General features: G+C 42.3%; 1 protein-coding gene across 9 annotated transcripts in view; it reads right to left on the reverse strand.

The window, feature by feature from the left end:
• The window catches only part of CCDC88A (coiled-coil domain containing 88A), a 359900-nt gene that overhangs the window by 247617 nt on the left and 95779 nt on the right, over window positions 1-16504 (reverse strand). For 8 of the 9 annotated variants that reach the window (XM_073339323.1, XM_073339320.1, XM_073339322.1 and 5 more), the window contains one exon: window positions 6048-6117. In XM_073339323.1, the coding sequence (XP_073195424.1) occupies window positions 6048-6117 (70 nt within the window). Of the gene's footprint in view, window positions 1-6047; window positions 6118-16504 lie in introns of those variants that run through there. The other variant, XM_073339324.1, reaches the window with a different exon arrangement.

Consider the following 16504-nt stretch of genomic DNA (forward strand, 5'->3'; position numbering starts at 1 on the left):
TTTACAGACCCACACCTCTGAAAATTAGACCACTTATTTAGGTACCCAAGTTTGATATTTATTGTATGTTCAAAAGGTCAACATAAGTCAATGCAAATACAAAAATCACAAAAACAACAACTAGGATCTCACATAAATTAAAAATATGTATTTTACTAAGGGAGCATTATTTCAGTTAAAAATTGCAGTTGGCAGGATCATGCCTCATTCCTGTGGAGTGAACTGAGACCATGGCTTTTATATTTAATAATCCTGCCAGGATGACAGTCAATCTGCAAATAATCATACAACAATCCCATTCTATTACATTTTCCCCTTCTATATTAAGACAACATTTTCATGGGTATATTGGGATGCCTTAGCTTTCATACTTCTGTATTTTGAAATGCTAAGCTGTCATGTGCAAACATGTCTCCCTACAATATGTTTAATATAAATGCTGGCTATTATTCCCTTACCCGTATCTTGCAGGGAGAGATTTCAGATTTTCCCTAAAATACCTCACCGAGTGCACATAATTTTCAATGGATCCAACTCAAGACAGGATTTTAGTGTTCCACCATTAGAAATATGCCATTATATTAAGGAAGTAACAGAGGAACACAATAGTGCCATGCTGGATCATGCCAGTGGTCCATCTAGTCTAATATCCTATCTTCCAACAGCAGTCTGTACTAGATGCTTCAAAGAAAGGTGTATGAAACCCTTGAATACACAGTTATTGAAGAACCTGTCCCCCAGGGAAAGTTTCCTCTTAAAACCTAAAAGTTAGGGACTGGTATGGCCTGAAGCATAAGGGTTAATACTCTTTCCAAAACTCTTATTTAATCTTTGAATCCAAATAAGCACCCAGTTCTTTTTTGACATCTGATAAATTCCTAGCATCAGTGATGGTGGCAATAAGTTATACAGGCAGTGTGCATTAGGTGAAAAAATATCAAATTATCAATTCTGATTTTGTCACTTTCAAATTTCATTGAATGTCCCCTTGTTCTTTCATTATGAAATAGGATGAACAGAAGACCCTGATTTATCTTTTCTATATCATCCATTATTTTATATATTTTTATAATGTTCATCTTATTCCTTTCCTCTCAATCTTTTCAATCACTGTTCATGAGAATTTTTCCATACCTCTTATTCTCACTGCCTGGCTCTGAAGCACCTCTATTTCTGCTATATAATTTTTGAGAACTGAACACAGGACTCCAAGTGAGGGCATACCACTGATTTATATTATGGCATTGTAATTCTTTCCAAATGATTTTCCAGCCTAACATCGTTTTTGCTTTTTTTTTTTTTTTTTAAATCACTGCTGCAGCTAGAGCAGAGCTCTTCATGGAATTTTCCCAGTGATGGCCAGGCCTTTTACCTGAGTTGATAGTTAAATTAGGACCACGTAAGGTATATGAGTAGCTCAAATTACTCATTGTAATGTACATTTCACACTGTATCTGTCAACACTGAATTTCATCTCCCATCAGGTTGCCCATACACTTAACCTAATTAGGTGTGTCTGAAGTTCCTCTCAGTTTTCTCCCATCTTGAGCAAAAAGAAAAGGAGGACTTGTGGCACCTTAGAGACTAACAAATTTATTTGAGCATAAGCTTTCGTGAGCAACAGCACACTTCATCGGATGCATTCAGTGGAAAATAAATGAGGGAAGCAACCTAGTGACAGAGGATGTGGAAAAAGCTAATGTACTCAATGCTTTTTTTGCCTCTGTCTTCACGAACAAGGTCAGCTCCCAGACTGCTGCGCTGGGCATCACAACATGGGGAACAGATGGCCAGCCCTCTGTGGAGAAAGAGGTGGTTAGGCACTATTTAGAAAAGCTGGACGTGCACAAGTCCATGGGGCCGGACGAGTTGCATCCGAGAGTGCTAAAGGAATTGGCGGCTGTGATTGCATAGCCATTGGCCATTATCTTTGAAAACTCATGGCGAACGGGGGAAGTCCCGGATGACTGGAAAAAGGCTAATGTAGTGCCAATCTTTAAAAAAGGGAAGAAGGAGGATCCTGGGAACTACAGGCCAGTTAGCCTCACCTCAGTCCCAGGAAAAATCATGGAGCAGGTCCTCAAAGAATCAATCCTGAAGCACTTAGAGGAGAGGAAAGTGATCAGGAACAGTCAGCATGGATTCACCAAGGGAAGGTCATGCCTGACTAATCTAATCGCCTTCTGTGATGAGATTACTGGTTCTGTGGATGAGGGGAAAGCGGTGGATGTATTGTATCTTGACTTTAGCAAAGCTTTTGACACGGTCTCCCACAGTATTCTTGTCAGCAAGTTAAAGAAGTATGGGCTGGATGAATGCACTATAAGGTGGGTAAAAAGTTGGCTAGATTGTCGGGCTCAACGGGTAGTGATCAATGGCTCCATGTCTAGTTGACAGCCGGTGTCAAATGGAGTCCCCCAGGGGTCAGTCCTGGGGCCGGTTTTGTTCAATATCTTCATAAATGATCTGGAGGATGGTGTGGATTGCACTCTCAGCAAATTTGCGGATGATACTAAACTGGGAGGAGTGGTAGATACGCTGGAAGGCAGGGATAGGATACAGAGGGACCTAGACAAATTGGAGGATTGGGCCAAAAGAAATCTGATGAGGTTCAAGAAGGATAAGTGCAGGGTCCTGCACTTATAACGGAAGAACCCAATGCACACCTACCTACAGACTAGGGACCGAATGGCTAGGCAGCAGTTCTGCGGAAAAGGACCTAGGGGTGACAGTGGACGAGAAGCTGGATATGAGTCAGCAGTGTGCCCTTGTTGCCAAGAAGGCCAATGGCATTTTGGGATGTATAAGTAGGGGCATTGCCAGCAGATCGAGGGACGTGATCGTCCCCCTCTATCCGACATTGGTGAGGCCTCATCTGGAGTACTGTATCCAGTTTTGGGCCTCACACTACAAGAAGGATGTGGATAAATTGGAAAGAATCCAGCGAAGGGCAACAAAAATGATTAGGGGTCTGGAACACATGACTTATGAGGAGAGGCTGAGGGAACTGGGATTGTTTAGTCTGCAGAAGAGAAGAATGAGAGGGGATTTGATAGCTGCTTTCAGCTACCTGAGAGGTGGTTCCAAAGAGGATGGTTCTAGACTATTCTCAGTGGTAGAAGAGGACAGGACAAGGAGTAATGGTCTCTAGTTGCAGTGGGGGAGGTTTAGGTTGGATACTAGGAAAAACTTTTTCACTAGGAGGGTGGTGAAACACTGGAATGCGTTACCTAGGGAGGTGGTAGAATCTCCTTCCTTAGAAGTTTTTAAGGTCAGGCTTGACAAAGCCCTGGCTGGGATGATTTAATTGGGGATTGGTCCTGCTTTGAGCAGGGGGTTGGACTAGATGACCTCCTGAGGTCCCTTCCAACCCTGATATTCTATGATTCTATGAAAATACAGTGGGGAGATTTATATACACAGAGAACATGAAACAATGGGTGCTACCATACACACGGTAACGAGAGTGATCAGGTAAGGTGAGCTATTACCAACAGGAGAGCGAGGGGGGGGACCTTTTGTAGTGATTATCAAGGTGGGCCATTTCCAGCAGTTGACAAGAATGTATGAGGAACAGTGGGGAGGGGGGAATAAAAATGGGAAAATAGTTTTACTTTGTGTAATGACACATCCACTCCCAGTCTTTATTCAAGCCTAAGTTAATTGTGTCCAGTTTGCAAATTAATTCCAATTCAGCAGTCTCTCGTTGGAGTCTGTTTTTGAAGTTTTTTTGTTGAAGAATTGCCACTTTTAGGTCTGTAATCGAGTGACCAAAGAGATTGAAGTGTTCTCCAACTGGTTTTTGAATGTTACAATTCTTGACGTCTGATTTGTGTCCGTTTATTGTTTTACATAGAGACTGTCCAGTTTGGCCAATGTATATGGCAGAGGGGCATTGCTGGCACATGATGGCATATATCACATTGGTAGATGTGCAGGTGAACAAGCCTCTGATAGTGTGGCTGATGTGATTAGGCCCTATGATGGTGTCCCCTGAATAGATATGTGGACACAGTTGGCAAAGGGCTTTGTTGCAAGGATAGGTTCCTGGGTTAGTGGTTCTGTTGTGCGGTTGCTGGTGAGTATTCGCTTCAGGTTGGGGGGCTGTCTGTAAGCAAGGACTGGCCTGTCTCCCAAGATCTGTGAGAGTGATGGGTCGTCCTTCAGGATAAGTTGTAGATCCTTGATGATGTGTTGAAGAGGTTTTAGCTGGGGGCTGAAGGGGATGGCTAGTGGCATTGTTATTTTCTTTGTTGGGTCTGTCCTGTAGTAGGGTACTCTTTTGGCTCTGTCAATCTGTTTCTTCACTTCAGCAGGTGGGTACTGTAGTTGTAAGAATGTTTGATAGAGATCTTGTAGGTGTTTGTCTCTGTCTGAGGGGTTGGAGCAAATGCGGTTGTATTGTAGAGCTTGGCCGTAGACAATGGATCGTGTGGTGTTCCTCAGACATTCTTGTCAACTGCTGGAAATGGCCCACCTCGATTATCGCTACAAAAGGTTCTCCTCCCCCCCCCCCCCCCCGCTCTTCTGCTGGTAATAGCTCACCTTACCTGATCACTCTCATTACAGTGTGTATGGTAACACCCATTGTTTTATGTTCTCTGTGTATATAAATCTCCCCACTGTATTTTCCACTGAATGCATCCAATGAAGTGAGCTGTAGCTCACAAAAGCTTATGCTCAAATAAATTAGTTAGTCTCTAAGGTGCCACAAGTCCTCCTAAATAATTTTGTGCCATCTTCAAATTTTGCTACCTCACCGCTCATCCCTTTTCCAGATACTTAATATATTTAAGTACAATGACCTGGTATTTAACCTTGTGATACCATACTGTTAGCCTTTTCCTATTACAAATATTAACCATTTACTCCTATCTTTGTTTTCTCTCTCTTAATCAGTTTTTGATACATGACAGTACCTGGCCCCTCACATCTGATTTTATTAACATTTTTAAAAAATGAAGGACTCAGTCAAACAAGACAGAAGCAGGTGTTAAATGATCACAGGCAATAAAAGAAAAAACTAATAAAAAGAGATGAGGTCTCTGAAGCAGGTAAAAGAAAATCCATGGAATGTTTTGAACTATAACATGCAATAACTGAACAGTCAGTGGTGTTTGAGAATGGCAGGAACATGTTCAGACTTCTTACTACACATGAGAAATGAGGCAGAAGTATTCTATTTATACTAAAACCTAGGGAGTTGAGACCCAGGCTATATGTGCACACAGCTCCCAGAAGTGAGCCTCCCAGCTGGGTCGACAGATGTGTGCTAACGGGCTTGCGCCAGCGCTCTAAAAATAGCTGCATAGACAATAGTTTGAAGTTGCAGCTGGAACTCAGGTTCTGAAATCCGCCCCACCCCTTGGCTTCAGAGCCTAAGCTATGACTTCAAAGCACTATCTATACAGCTATTTTCAGAATGTTAGTGCAAGCCCCTCTACCTCAAGTCTGTCAGCCATGGCTGAGAGACTTGCTTCCATGGGCTATGTGGACATACCCTCAGTGTCCTAGGAGAAGATAGCAGCAACAGTCAAGATTAGAAAAGATAAAGTCACAAATGAGTGGAGGCACAGTACCCAGGAAAATGGGATATGTTACAGACATGGCTATTGAGACAGATTTACAGATATGGGAGGCGAAAGGAAAGCTCAGGGTCAAGGATAATGTCAAGATTCAAAATAGTGGATTTCACAAGAGAGATAACAGATAGGTAGTTTTGTTTGAAATGGTTTCTCTTGCCCAAGAGAAATAATTCCTCTTGTCATGCACTGAAGCATGGCATAGAAAAAATTAAAAAGACAGTTATAGTTTAATATAAATCCCAATGGGAGCATCTCTACCTCAAGGTTTTATTTGTTTAATATTTTGTGGTTTTTATTGTTGACCTTCAGATCTGAGCAGAAGCAATGAAATTCATCATTCTGTAGTCAAGTGTTTGCTAAAATTTTCATCAAGCCCTCTGGCGTGGCTCATTCCTACCTGAGCTACATTTTCAATGAACTAACTACAAATTGAAAAAAAAATAAAAAATAAAAAACACTTACCAGAAAAAGGATTTTTGCCAATTATTAAGACATTTGGCAAAGACATCATGATCAACTGCTGCAAAGTCTCCTGTGGAAATTGATAAAATTAATATTTTTAATTCATGTGTACTGAACCAAGTCAAACATCAAATGCTAATCACACTTAAATTGAAATTAGTGAAATAGGAGTAGCTTCTAAATAACATATATCTTAATTCAAACTCATTCACACATATTCTAGATTTAACTATTTGGGCTTTGTAAAAACCTTAAAGCTTTGCATCAGTTCTACAAAAGCTTTGTTCTCTTTCTGTTGGCTGCAGAACTCTTATAACTGGGCACTGAAGTGTAGTGAAGTCCCAGAATAGTGAAATCCCCTAGTGGCACAGAGCCAGCCTACAGATCCTGAATCAAAGGAAGAATGCAGCAAAAAAAAAAAAAAAAAAAAAAGCCTTTTAAATTAGCTGATGTTTACAGTCCTATTAATAGACAATTGATAAATGTATTTATTTACTTTATACTTTATTTAAGAAAATGAAAATTACAAATATTAGTCATTCCACTTTTTACTAGCTGTTGTTTTGCTTATATGTTTTAACAGAGAGTTATGCAGGTATTAACTAAATCTAAAACAAAATACACAGGTATTCTTAAAATGCTTAAAACTGTAAGTGAAGCAAACTACCATGAAAGATCCACTTTCCTTTATTTCCAAGTACATACTTTTGGAGGCTTGCCTGGACTTGGATTTGTGACAATTAATGTTATTAACCGCCACCCATCTGTGTAGCTGCACTGGTATGATTCTGAGTGCAGAGAGGGAAAGTCACTATTTGCACGAGAAGATTTTAGCCTGGGGTAAGACTGTCTACACTAGGGAGCACTTCAGCAGAACTACAGTGACAGTTGTTCACTGAATGCTGTAATCAAGGCAACTCCCCAGTCTAAACAGAACCTAATTCTTTTGAGGCAAAGTGGTTTACTTTCAGTGCCCAGATGTTTATACCACAGCAGACGCCACCCCACGTGAAGCTTTGAAGTAACATTTTTGTATTTCTCATTATGGCACAGATTCAGCAACATGTACAATACCAATACCCAACACAAAATATAATACAACATACACACAATATACAATACACTCTAGTGCAGTGGTTCTCAAACTTTTTTTTTCCACAGACCATTTGAAAATTGCTGAGGGTCTTGACGAAACACTTAATGATCTTTCCAAATGTTGTTTGTACTGTTAGCTAACTATTATAAAGCACTTTGGATAAAAGCACTATATAAAAATAACTTAATAATTAATGTTATTTTTTCTACAAATAAAAGCACACACCTTATATTTTAATATCAGTAGTCTTACCTTTCTAATGTGATGGATGTGCCCTTTCTCTCCCGCCGCAGCAGCCCCCGAGCTGGGGCTGGGAAGGAGAGGGGGTCTCTCCCTCTCTCCCACATCGCAGCAGCCCCTGAGCTGGGGTTCGGAAGGAGGGGGGGTCTCCCCCCAGCCACAGAGCTGAGGCTGGGAAGGAGGGCCATCTCTCCCGGGCAGCTGCAGCCCTGGAGCTGTGGAAAGTCGCCTCTTTCTCTGGCTGCCACAGCCCTGCACATCCCATATTTTCCCCACCCTCTCTTCTGATCCCACTGCCCCCCTCCGACCTACCCCCTATTCGCCGCAAGGCTGCCACCTCACCTTACATGTGCGTCTTCTCCAGGGTCCAGGCACCTAATTAGTGGAGCCACGCCTGCGCGGCTCCACTAACTAGGTGGGTGGCCCTTCATTATCTTGTGTGCAGCCGCCCAGTCGTGCACCTTAGAGGGAACTATCCACGGACCACCTGAATGGAGCTCGCGGACCACAGTTTGAGAACCTGTGCTCTGGTGATTAACTGCATGTAAGAGAGCAAATTTAAGAATCAAAATCAGAAATGCTAATTCACTTGATGCAGCAAGTCTAAAAATGATGTTTCTGAGGATGGGACTTGTTTTACAGGTAAGTACTGTAGGAGACTTTTACAACTGAAAGTAGGATTTCTTGCAAGTATTCTTAGCTATAGCTATACACTAATGTGTAACACAGCTTTCAACACATGGTATAAGGATGAGCAAAAGTATCGCTCAACTGGTTAACATTAGAGTAAAACTAATTAGACCTGTGTTGCATATGCCTTAAGTGAGTTATACAGTAGACAGCAGAGAAAGCAAGGTGTAAACCTCTTCAGTTCCCTCAGTAAAGGACCAACCACTTAATGGAAAGTTCCCACTGATAGTAACAGCTGTTTAAGCTTTAAAAGACCCTGATCAACATGGCCCAGTAAATTTTACAGAAAATATTTAGGTGGTAGTTTTGACCTATTTAAATATCAAAGATTTCTGATTAATAATCATAGAATCATAGAATATCAGGGTTGGAAGGGACCTCTGGAGGTCATCTAGTCCAACCCCCTGCTTAAAGCAGGACCAATCCCCAACTGAATCATCCCAGAGAGGGCTTTGTCAAGCCTGACCTTAAAAACTTCTAAGGAAGAAGATTCCACCACCTCCCTACGTAATGCATTCCAGTGTTTCACCACCCTCCTAGTGAAAAAGTTTTTCCTAATATCTAACCTAAATCTCCCCCACTGCAACTTGAGACCATTACTCCTTGTTCTGTCATCTGCTACCACTGAGAACAGTCTAGAGCCATCCTCTTTGGAACCCCCTTTCAGGTACTTGAAAGCGGCTATCAAATCAGCCCTCATTCTTCTCTTCCGTAGACTAAACATCCCCAGTTCCCTCAGCCTCTCCTCATAACTCATGTGTTCCAGTCCCCTAATCATTTTTGTTGCCCTCCGCTGGACTCTTTCCAATTTTTCCACATCCTTCTTAGAGTGTGGGGCCCAAAACTGGACACAGTACTCCAGGTGAGGCCTCACCAGTGTCGAATAGAGGGGAACGATCACGTCCCTCGATCTGCTCGCTATGCCCCTACTTATACAGCCCAAAATGCCATTGGCCTTCTTGGCAACAAGGGCACACTGTTGACTCATATCCAGCTTCTCGTCCACTGTCACCCCTAGGTCCTTTTCTGCAGAACTGCTGCCAAGCCATTCAGTCCCTAGTCAGTAGCGGTGCATGGGATTCTTCCGTCCTAAGTGCAGGACTCTGCATTTGTCCTTCTTGAACCTCATCAGATTTCTTATGGCCCAATCTTCCAATTTGTCTAGGGCCCTCTGTATCCTATCCCTGCCCTCCAGCGTATCTACCTCTCCTCCAGTTTAGTGTCATCTGCAAACTTGCTGAGGGTGCAAACCACACCATCCTCCAGATCATTTATGAAGATATTGAACAAAACCGGCCCCAGGACTGACCCCTGGGGCACTCCACTTGACACCGGCTGCCAACTAGACATGGAGCCATTGATCACTATCCGCTGAGCCCAACAATCTAGCCAACTTTCTATCCACCTTATAGTCCATTTATCCAGCCTATACTTCTTTAACTTGCTGGCAAGAATACTGTGGAAGACTGTGTCAAAAACTTTGCTAAAGTCAAGGAACAACATGTCCACCGCTTTCCCCTCATCCACAGAACCAGTAATCTCATCATAGAAGGCGATTAGATTAGTCAGGCATGACCTTCCCTTGGTGAATCTATGCTGACTGTTCCTGATCACTTTCCTCTCCTCTAAGTGATTCAGGATTGATTCTTTGAGGACCTGCTCCATGATTTTTCCTGGGACTGAGGTGAGGCTGACTGGCCTGTAGTTCCCAGGATCCTCCTCCTTCCCTTTTTTAAAGATTGGCACTACATTAGCCTTTTTCCAGTCATCCGGGACTTCCCCCGTTCGCCACGAGTTTTCAAAGATAATGGCCAATGGCTCTGCAATCACAGCCGCCAATTCCTTTAGCACTCTCGGATGCAACTCGTCCGGCCCCATGGACTTGTGCACATCCAGCTTTTCTAAATAGTCCCTAACCACCTCTTTCTCCACTGAGGGCTGGCCATTTATTCCCCATGTTGTGATGCCCAGCACAGCAGTCTGGGAGCTGACCTTGTTCGTGAAGACAGAGGCAAAAAAAGCATTGAGTACATTAGCTTTTTCCACATCCTCTGTCACTAGGTTGCCTCCCTCATTCATTAAGTGGCCCACACTTTCCTTGGCTTTCTTCTTGTTGCCAGCATACCTGAAGAAACCCTTCTTGTTACTCTTAACATCTCTCGCTAGCTGCAGCTCCAGGTGCGATTTGGCCCTCCTAATTTCATTCCTACATGCCCGAGCAATATTTTTATACTCTTCCCTGGTCATATGTCCAACCTTCCACTTCTTGTAAGCTTCTTTTTTATGCTTAAGATCCGCTAGGATTTCACCGTTACGCCATTTTCCCTGTATTTATAAAGTTTCACTCATTTAAAGTTATGTTTGTTTGCATATGTTTGGAATAAAAATCTGTTTATGAAAACTTAATTAATCTTTATTAGTTCACAACATATGGGGGCTGGGACTGACAGAATTCAAAGAATAGCAATAGGTTCATTTGAAGTGTCGTATTACCAAACACAGAGCACTCATTACAAGATTCATACTGGGGTGCTAAAAAAACAATGCCAAACAGAGCACGCTACAACACACATTACTGTAGCTCATTATTGAAACGGTCTTTCAAAGCCTCCCTGAGCTGTATAGCTCCCTGTTGAACTCTTCTTATAGTCCTGGTATCTGGCTGCTCAAAATCATCAGCCAGCTGTTTCACCTCTGTGCTCCACCCTTGCAGAAACTTCTCCCCCTTTGCTTCACTGATATTATGAAGCGCACAGCAGGTAACTATAACCGTGGAGATATTTTTTTCACTAAAGTCTAATCATGTGAGTAGACAGCTCCAGTGCCCTTTCATATGGCCAAAAGCACATTCAGCAGTCATTCTGCACCTGCTGAGCCTATAGTTGAGCTGGTAAAACAATCTAAAATTATTTAACAGATGTTACACGGTTGTTTTTTTCTCTTTTTCAGTGGCAAGGGTGCTAAGCAGAATTAGATGAGTGAACTTTCTATGTTAATGATATCACACCCTAAAAACAGTCTCAAATGAATATGCAAATATTCTAATTATCAACAACTTCATGTTTGTAAGGCCAGTTATTCTTCCAACGGAATTAAAACAAATTCTCAATAGGTTCAATTAATGTAGACAGTTCTCTATGATGTAAAACAGTTTCAGATAGTGTTGATACCAGGCATACCTTTTTTCTTGAAATAACTATAATATTTCTAGATTATCTAGCTACATTGGACAGTGGTTTTCTATTTGCGCTCTCTCTCTCTCTCATGTGTGTGTGTGTGTGTGTGTGTGTGTTTGTGTTTTAGTACTTCTTTGTCTGGGAATCCCTACTGCCCTCACTTCCCCTACGTGATGAGAGTCATCTGACTGATGTTCCCATACCATGCTCAGCTGCAGGTAGGTGTGACAGCATGACCATGTCCTTGCCTGGGACCAGGTCCACAACTTTTGTCAGCATTGTCCATGCTGAATGCACTGGAAAAGAATGTGTGATACATAGAACCAAGGCCCTGAATGCTGGAGTGAAACACATAGTAACACTAAATAATTTAGGATAGGAAGCAAGAATTCCAAGCAGTTTCCATTGGAAATGGTAACTCATGTATACAGAGATACAGTTACAGATACAGAGATAATTTCCCAAACTGGAATTTGGCCAGAATATCATGATTAACCTTGTTCTTGTAAAAAGTGCCAGGGAATCTGCAACAACAAGTGCGAAAGACTTAAGTTTACTTTTCACACAAAAGATCTCAAAGTGACTACCCTTCAACAAAAAAACTTTGAAAACAGACTCCAACGAGAGATTGCTGAATTGGAATTAATTTGCAAATTGGATACAATTAACTTAGGCTTGAATAGAGACTGGGAGTGGTTGAGTCATTATATTAAGTAAAACTATTTCCCCTTGTTTATTCCTCCCCCCCACTGTTCCTCAGACGTTCTTGTTAACTCCTGGAAATGTGCTGGAAATGGCCCACCTTGATTATCACTTCAAAAGGTTCTCTCTCCCCCCACCCCACTCTCCTGCTGGTAATAGCTCATCTTAAGTGATCACTCTCCTTACAACGTGTATTTTTTCATGGTCTGTGTGTATATAAAATCTCCTCACTGTACTTTCCACTGCATGCATCCGATGAAGTGAGCTGTAGCTCACAAAAGCTTATGCTCAAATAAACTGGTTAGTCTCTAAGGTGCCACAAGTACTCCTTTTCTTTTTGCGAATACAGACTAACATGGCTGCTACTCTGAAACCACAAAAAAGATAGTACTCAAGTTACTTCCACAGCACTGTGCTAACTCAAAGTGAAAAGTGCCATATACAGAATTACCAGTACCACTTTATGCCAATTAAAAAACTGACTATTATCTTGTAAGAATTGGAACTAGTTATTTAATAGGGAAACCGGAAATACAAAATGAACTTGAATTGTGCAGTCTTAGTGAAATTGTGGCCACCAAAACCAGATGGAAAGTTTTGCTGTTGTTATGCTGAGAGGTACCCGTGACTGCTTGAATCAAAAACCTTTTTGAGAATGCATGTGAACACACCCTCTAATTAATATAACTGTCAGGATGAGTTAACCAGAAGTTCCCCAACCCACCCCCACTTAAGACTGAGTGGACAGAGGGGTTTTGCTGAGCATTTGTGTGTGGAGGTGGGAAGGCAAAATACACAGAAACAAAGATAGATTTTAAGTGATCATAAGTGGTAGGCATAAAAGATCAGAATTAGTTACCATAGAAAATTAAAGGTAAGCGCAAAATCTAAATCTTAAACCTTATTACACTAGGCAGTATTTAGATCAAGCAATTTTCCCACCCCATGGGATGTTACAGTTCATAATACACAGACCTCTCTCTCAAGCCTGGAACAAGTCTCCAAAGATGAAGTCTTCTGTCTTTCCAGCATTCTTGTTGCTTCCAGCACAGGTGGGGGAGGAGAAAGTTCCAAAGCATGGTGCCACTGTCCCCCATTTTATACCCTTAGTCCGTGTGCCCTGTCTACACTACAGAGTTTTGTTGACAAAAGGCAACTTTTGTTGCATACAAACTATGATGGGACTTTTGGTGCAAAACTGCCTTGTTGTGGTGACAAAATAAACCCCTGACAAGAGACAAAAAGCTTTTTGCGCAAATGTTATGTCGACAAAGCGCCAATGTAGACACTACGCTTGATTTTACTGCTTTAATTGGCTTCCAGGAGGTGTCTCACAATGCCCATCCTGACCGCTATAGTCAGAAGTTTGAACTCCACTGCCCTGAAGACAGGTAAACAACCATCCGTCCCTCCCCCTTTCAAGCCCCAGGAATTTTTGAAATTCCATTCCTGTTTGCTTGGCATGGAGAGGTTTCATCGCATCTCCCCAGGTGACCATGGCGGCTCCATGCAGCAAACGCTCTCCCGCTTGGACCACTGTGGATCTGCTAAGTATTTGGGGAGAGGAGGCTATGCAGTCCCAGCTGCGCTTCAGCCGTAGAAATTTTGATACCTACAGGCAAATTTCTCAAGACTTGTCCAAAAAGGGGTATGACTGGGACACAATGCAGTGCAGAGCAAAGATAAAGGAGCTGAGGCAGGCATACCGTAAGGCAACGGAGCCAAACTGTCGCGCCGGTGCTTCACCCAAGACCTACCGGTTCTATAAGGAACTGGACACGATCCTTGGAGGTGACCGCACCTCCACCACCAAGAGCCCCGTAGATACTTCGGCAGGCCTGGAGGTGGCAGAAAGAGGACCTAACCCGGAGGACAAAGTCATTGATGAACAGGTGCAGTTAGACAATAATGTGGAGCCCCCGGCCGGGTCACTTGGTGGGGCAGACAGCAAGGAACTCTTCATCACTCTGGAGGTGTCTAGCCAGTCTCAAAAATTGCTCTTCTGTGAGCAAGAAGCAGGAGAGGAGACGCCTAGTAAGTGGCTGTGATTTGTGTAGTGCGGAGGTAGGTTCAGGGTATAGAAAGGTACAAGACTGGCTCTGTTTCTGTGTGCCAGACATTTCCCTGTGAGCTAATCAGTACAGCACAGGGGATTAATGCATGCCGAGATCTCACAGGAATCCTCCAAAGAGATCTCTTAGGAAACTTTCCTGGAGGTGCTTGTCAATCCTCTGCTGAAGGTTCCTCGGAAGAGCTGCTTTGTTCCTTCCCGCATTGTAAGAAACTTTCATATGATATCTTACATGGAAAGCTTTGTATGAAATATCACAACTGTATATGAACCTTGCAAAAGGAATTAAAACCAATAGTAAAAGGTTCTATAGCCATATAAATAAGAAAAAAACAAAGAAGAAGTGGGACCGCTAAACACTGAGGATGGAGTGGAGGTCAAGGATAATCTAGGCATGGCCCAATATCTAAACAAATACTTTGCCTCAGTCTTTAATAAGACTAAAGAGGATCTTAGGGATAATGGTAGCATGACGAATGGGAATGAGGATAAGGAGGTAGAGATTACCATATCTGAGGTAGAAGCGAAACTCGAACAGCTTAATGGGACTAAATCGGGGGGCCCAGATAATCTTCATCCAAGAATATTAAAGGAATTGGCACATGAAATTGCAAGCCCATTAGCAAGAATTTGTAATGAATCTGTAAACTCAGGAGTTGTACCATATGATTGGAGAATTGCTAACATCGTTCCTATTTTTAAGAAAGGGAAAAAAAGTGATCCCGGTAATTATAGGCCTGTTAGTTTGACATCTGTAGTATGCAAGGTCTTGGAAAAAATTTTGAAGGAGAAGGTAATTAAGGACATTGAAGTCAATGGTAAATGGGATAAAATACAACACAGTTTTACAAAAGGTAGATTGTGCCAAACCAACCTGATCTCCTTCTTTGAGAAAGTAACAGATTTTTTAGACAAAGGAAACGCAGTGGATCTAATTTACCTAGATTTCAGTAAGGCGTTTGATACCGTGTCACATGGGGAATTATTAGTTAAATTGGACAAGATGGGGATCAATAGGAAAATTGAAAGGTAGATAAGGAATTGGTTAAAGGGGAGACTACAACGGGTCCTACTGAAAGGTGAACTGTCAGGCTGGAGGGAGGTTACCAGTGGAGTTCCTCAAGGATCGGTTTTTGGACCAATCTAATTTAATCTTTTTATTACTGACCTCGGCACAAAAAGTGGAAGTGTGCTAATAAAGTTTGCGGACGATACAAAGCTGGGAGGTAATGCCAATTTAGAGAAGGACCGGGATATCCTACAGGAGGATCTGGATGACCTTGTAAACTGGAGTAATAGTAATAGGATGAAATTTAATAGTGAGAAGTGTAAGGTCATGCATTTAGGGATTAATAACAAGAATTTTAGTTATAAGCTGGGGATGCATCAATTAGACGCATCAATTGGAGGAGAAGGACCTTGGAGTATTGATCGATCATAGGAGGACTATGAGCCGCCAATGTGATATGGCCGTGAAAAAAGCTAATGCGGTCTTGGGATGCATCAGGAGAGGTATTTCCGGTAGAGATAAGGAGGTTTTAGTACCATTATACAAGGCACTGGTGAGACCTCACCTGGAATACTGTGTGCAGTTCTGGTCTCCCATGTTTAAGAAGGATGAATTCAAACTGGAACAGGTACAGAGGAGGGCTACTAGGATGATCCGAGGACTGGAAAACTTGTCTTATGAAAGGAGACTCAAGGAGCTTGGCTTGTTTAGCCTAACTAAGATAAGGTTGAGGGGAGATATGATTGCTCTCTATAAATATATCAGAGGGATAAATACTGGAGAGGGAGAGGAATTATTTAAGCTCAGTACCAATGTGGACACAAGAATGAATGGATATAAACTGGCCACCAGGAAGTTTAGACTTGAAATTAGACGAAGGTTTCTAACCATCAGAGGAGGGAAGTTTTGGAATAGCCTTCCAAGGGAAGCTGTGGGGGCAAAAGATCTATCTGGCTTTAAGATTAAACTCGATAAGTTTATGGAGGAGATGGTATGATGGGATAACATGGGGGTTTTGGTAATTAAATATTCATGGTAAATAGGCCCAATGCCCTGTGATGGGATATTAGATGGGGCGGGATCTGAGTTACCCAGGAAAGAATTTTCTGTAGTATCTGGCTGGTGAATCTTGCCCATATGCTCAGGGTTTAGCTGATCGCCATAACTGGGGTCGGGAAGGAATTTTCCTCCAGGGCAGATTGGAAGAGGCCCTGGAGGTTTTTCGCCTTCCTCTGTAGCATGGGGCACAGGTCACTTGCTGGAGGATTCTCTGCTCCTTGAAGTCTTTAAACCACAATTTGAGGACTTCAATAGCTCGGACATAGGTGAGAGGTTTTTCACAAGAGTGGTGGGTAAAATTCTGTGGCCTGAGTTGTGCAGGAGGTCAGACTAGATGATCATAATGGTCCCTTCTAACCTAAATATCTATGAAAAAGTAGCCCAGGGAGTTGCAGCTGTTACAGAAAGCTGCCC

Source organism: Lepidochelys kempii, chromosome 3, assembly GCF_965140265.1.
Source record: "Lepidochelys kempii isolate rLepKem1 chromosome 3, rLepKem1.hap2, whole genome shotgun sequence".
Taxonomy (NCBI): Eukaryota; Metazoa; Chordata; order Testudines; family Cheloniidae; genus Lepidochelys; species Lepidochelys kempii.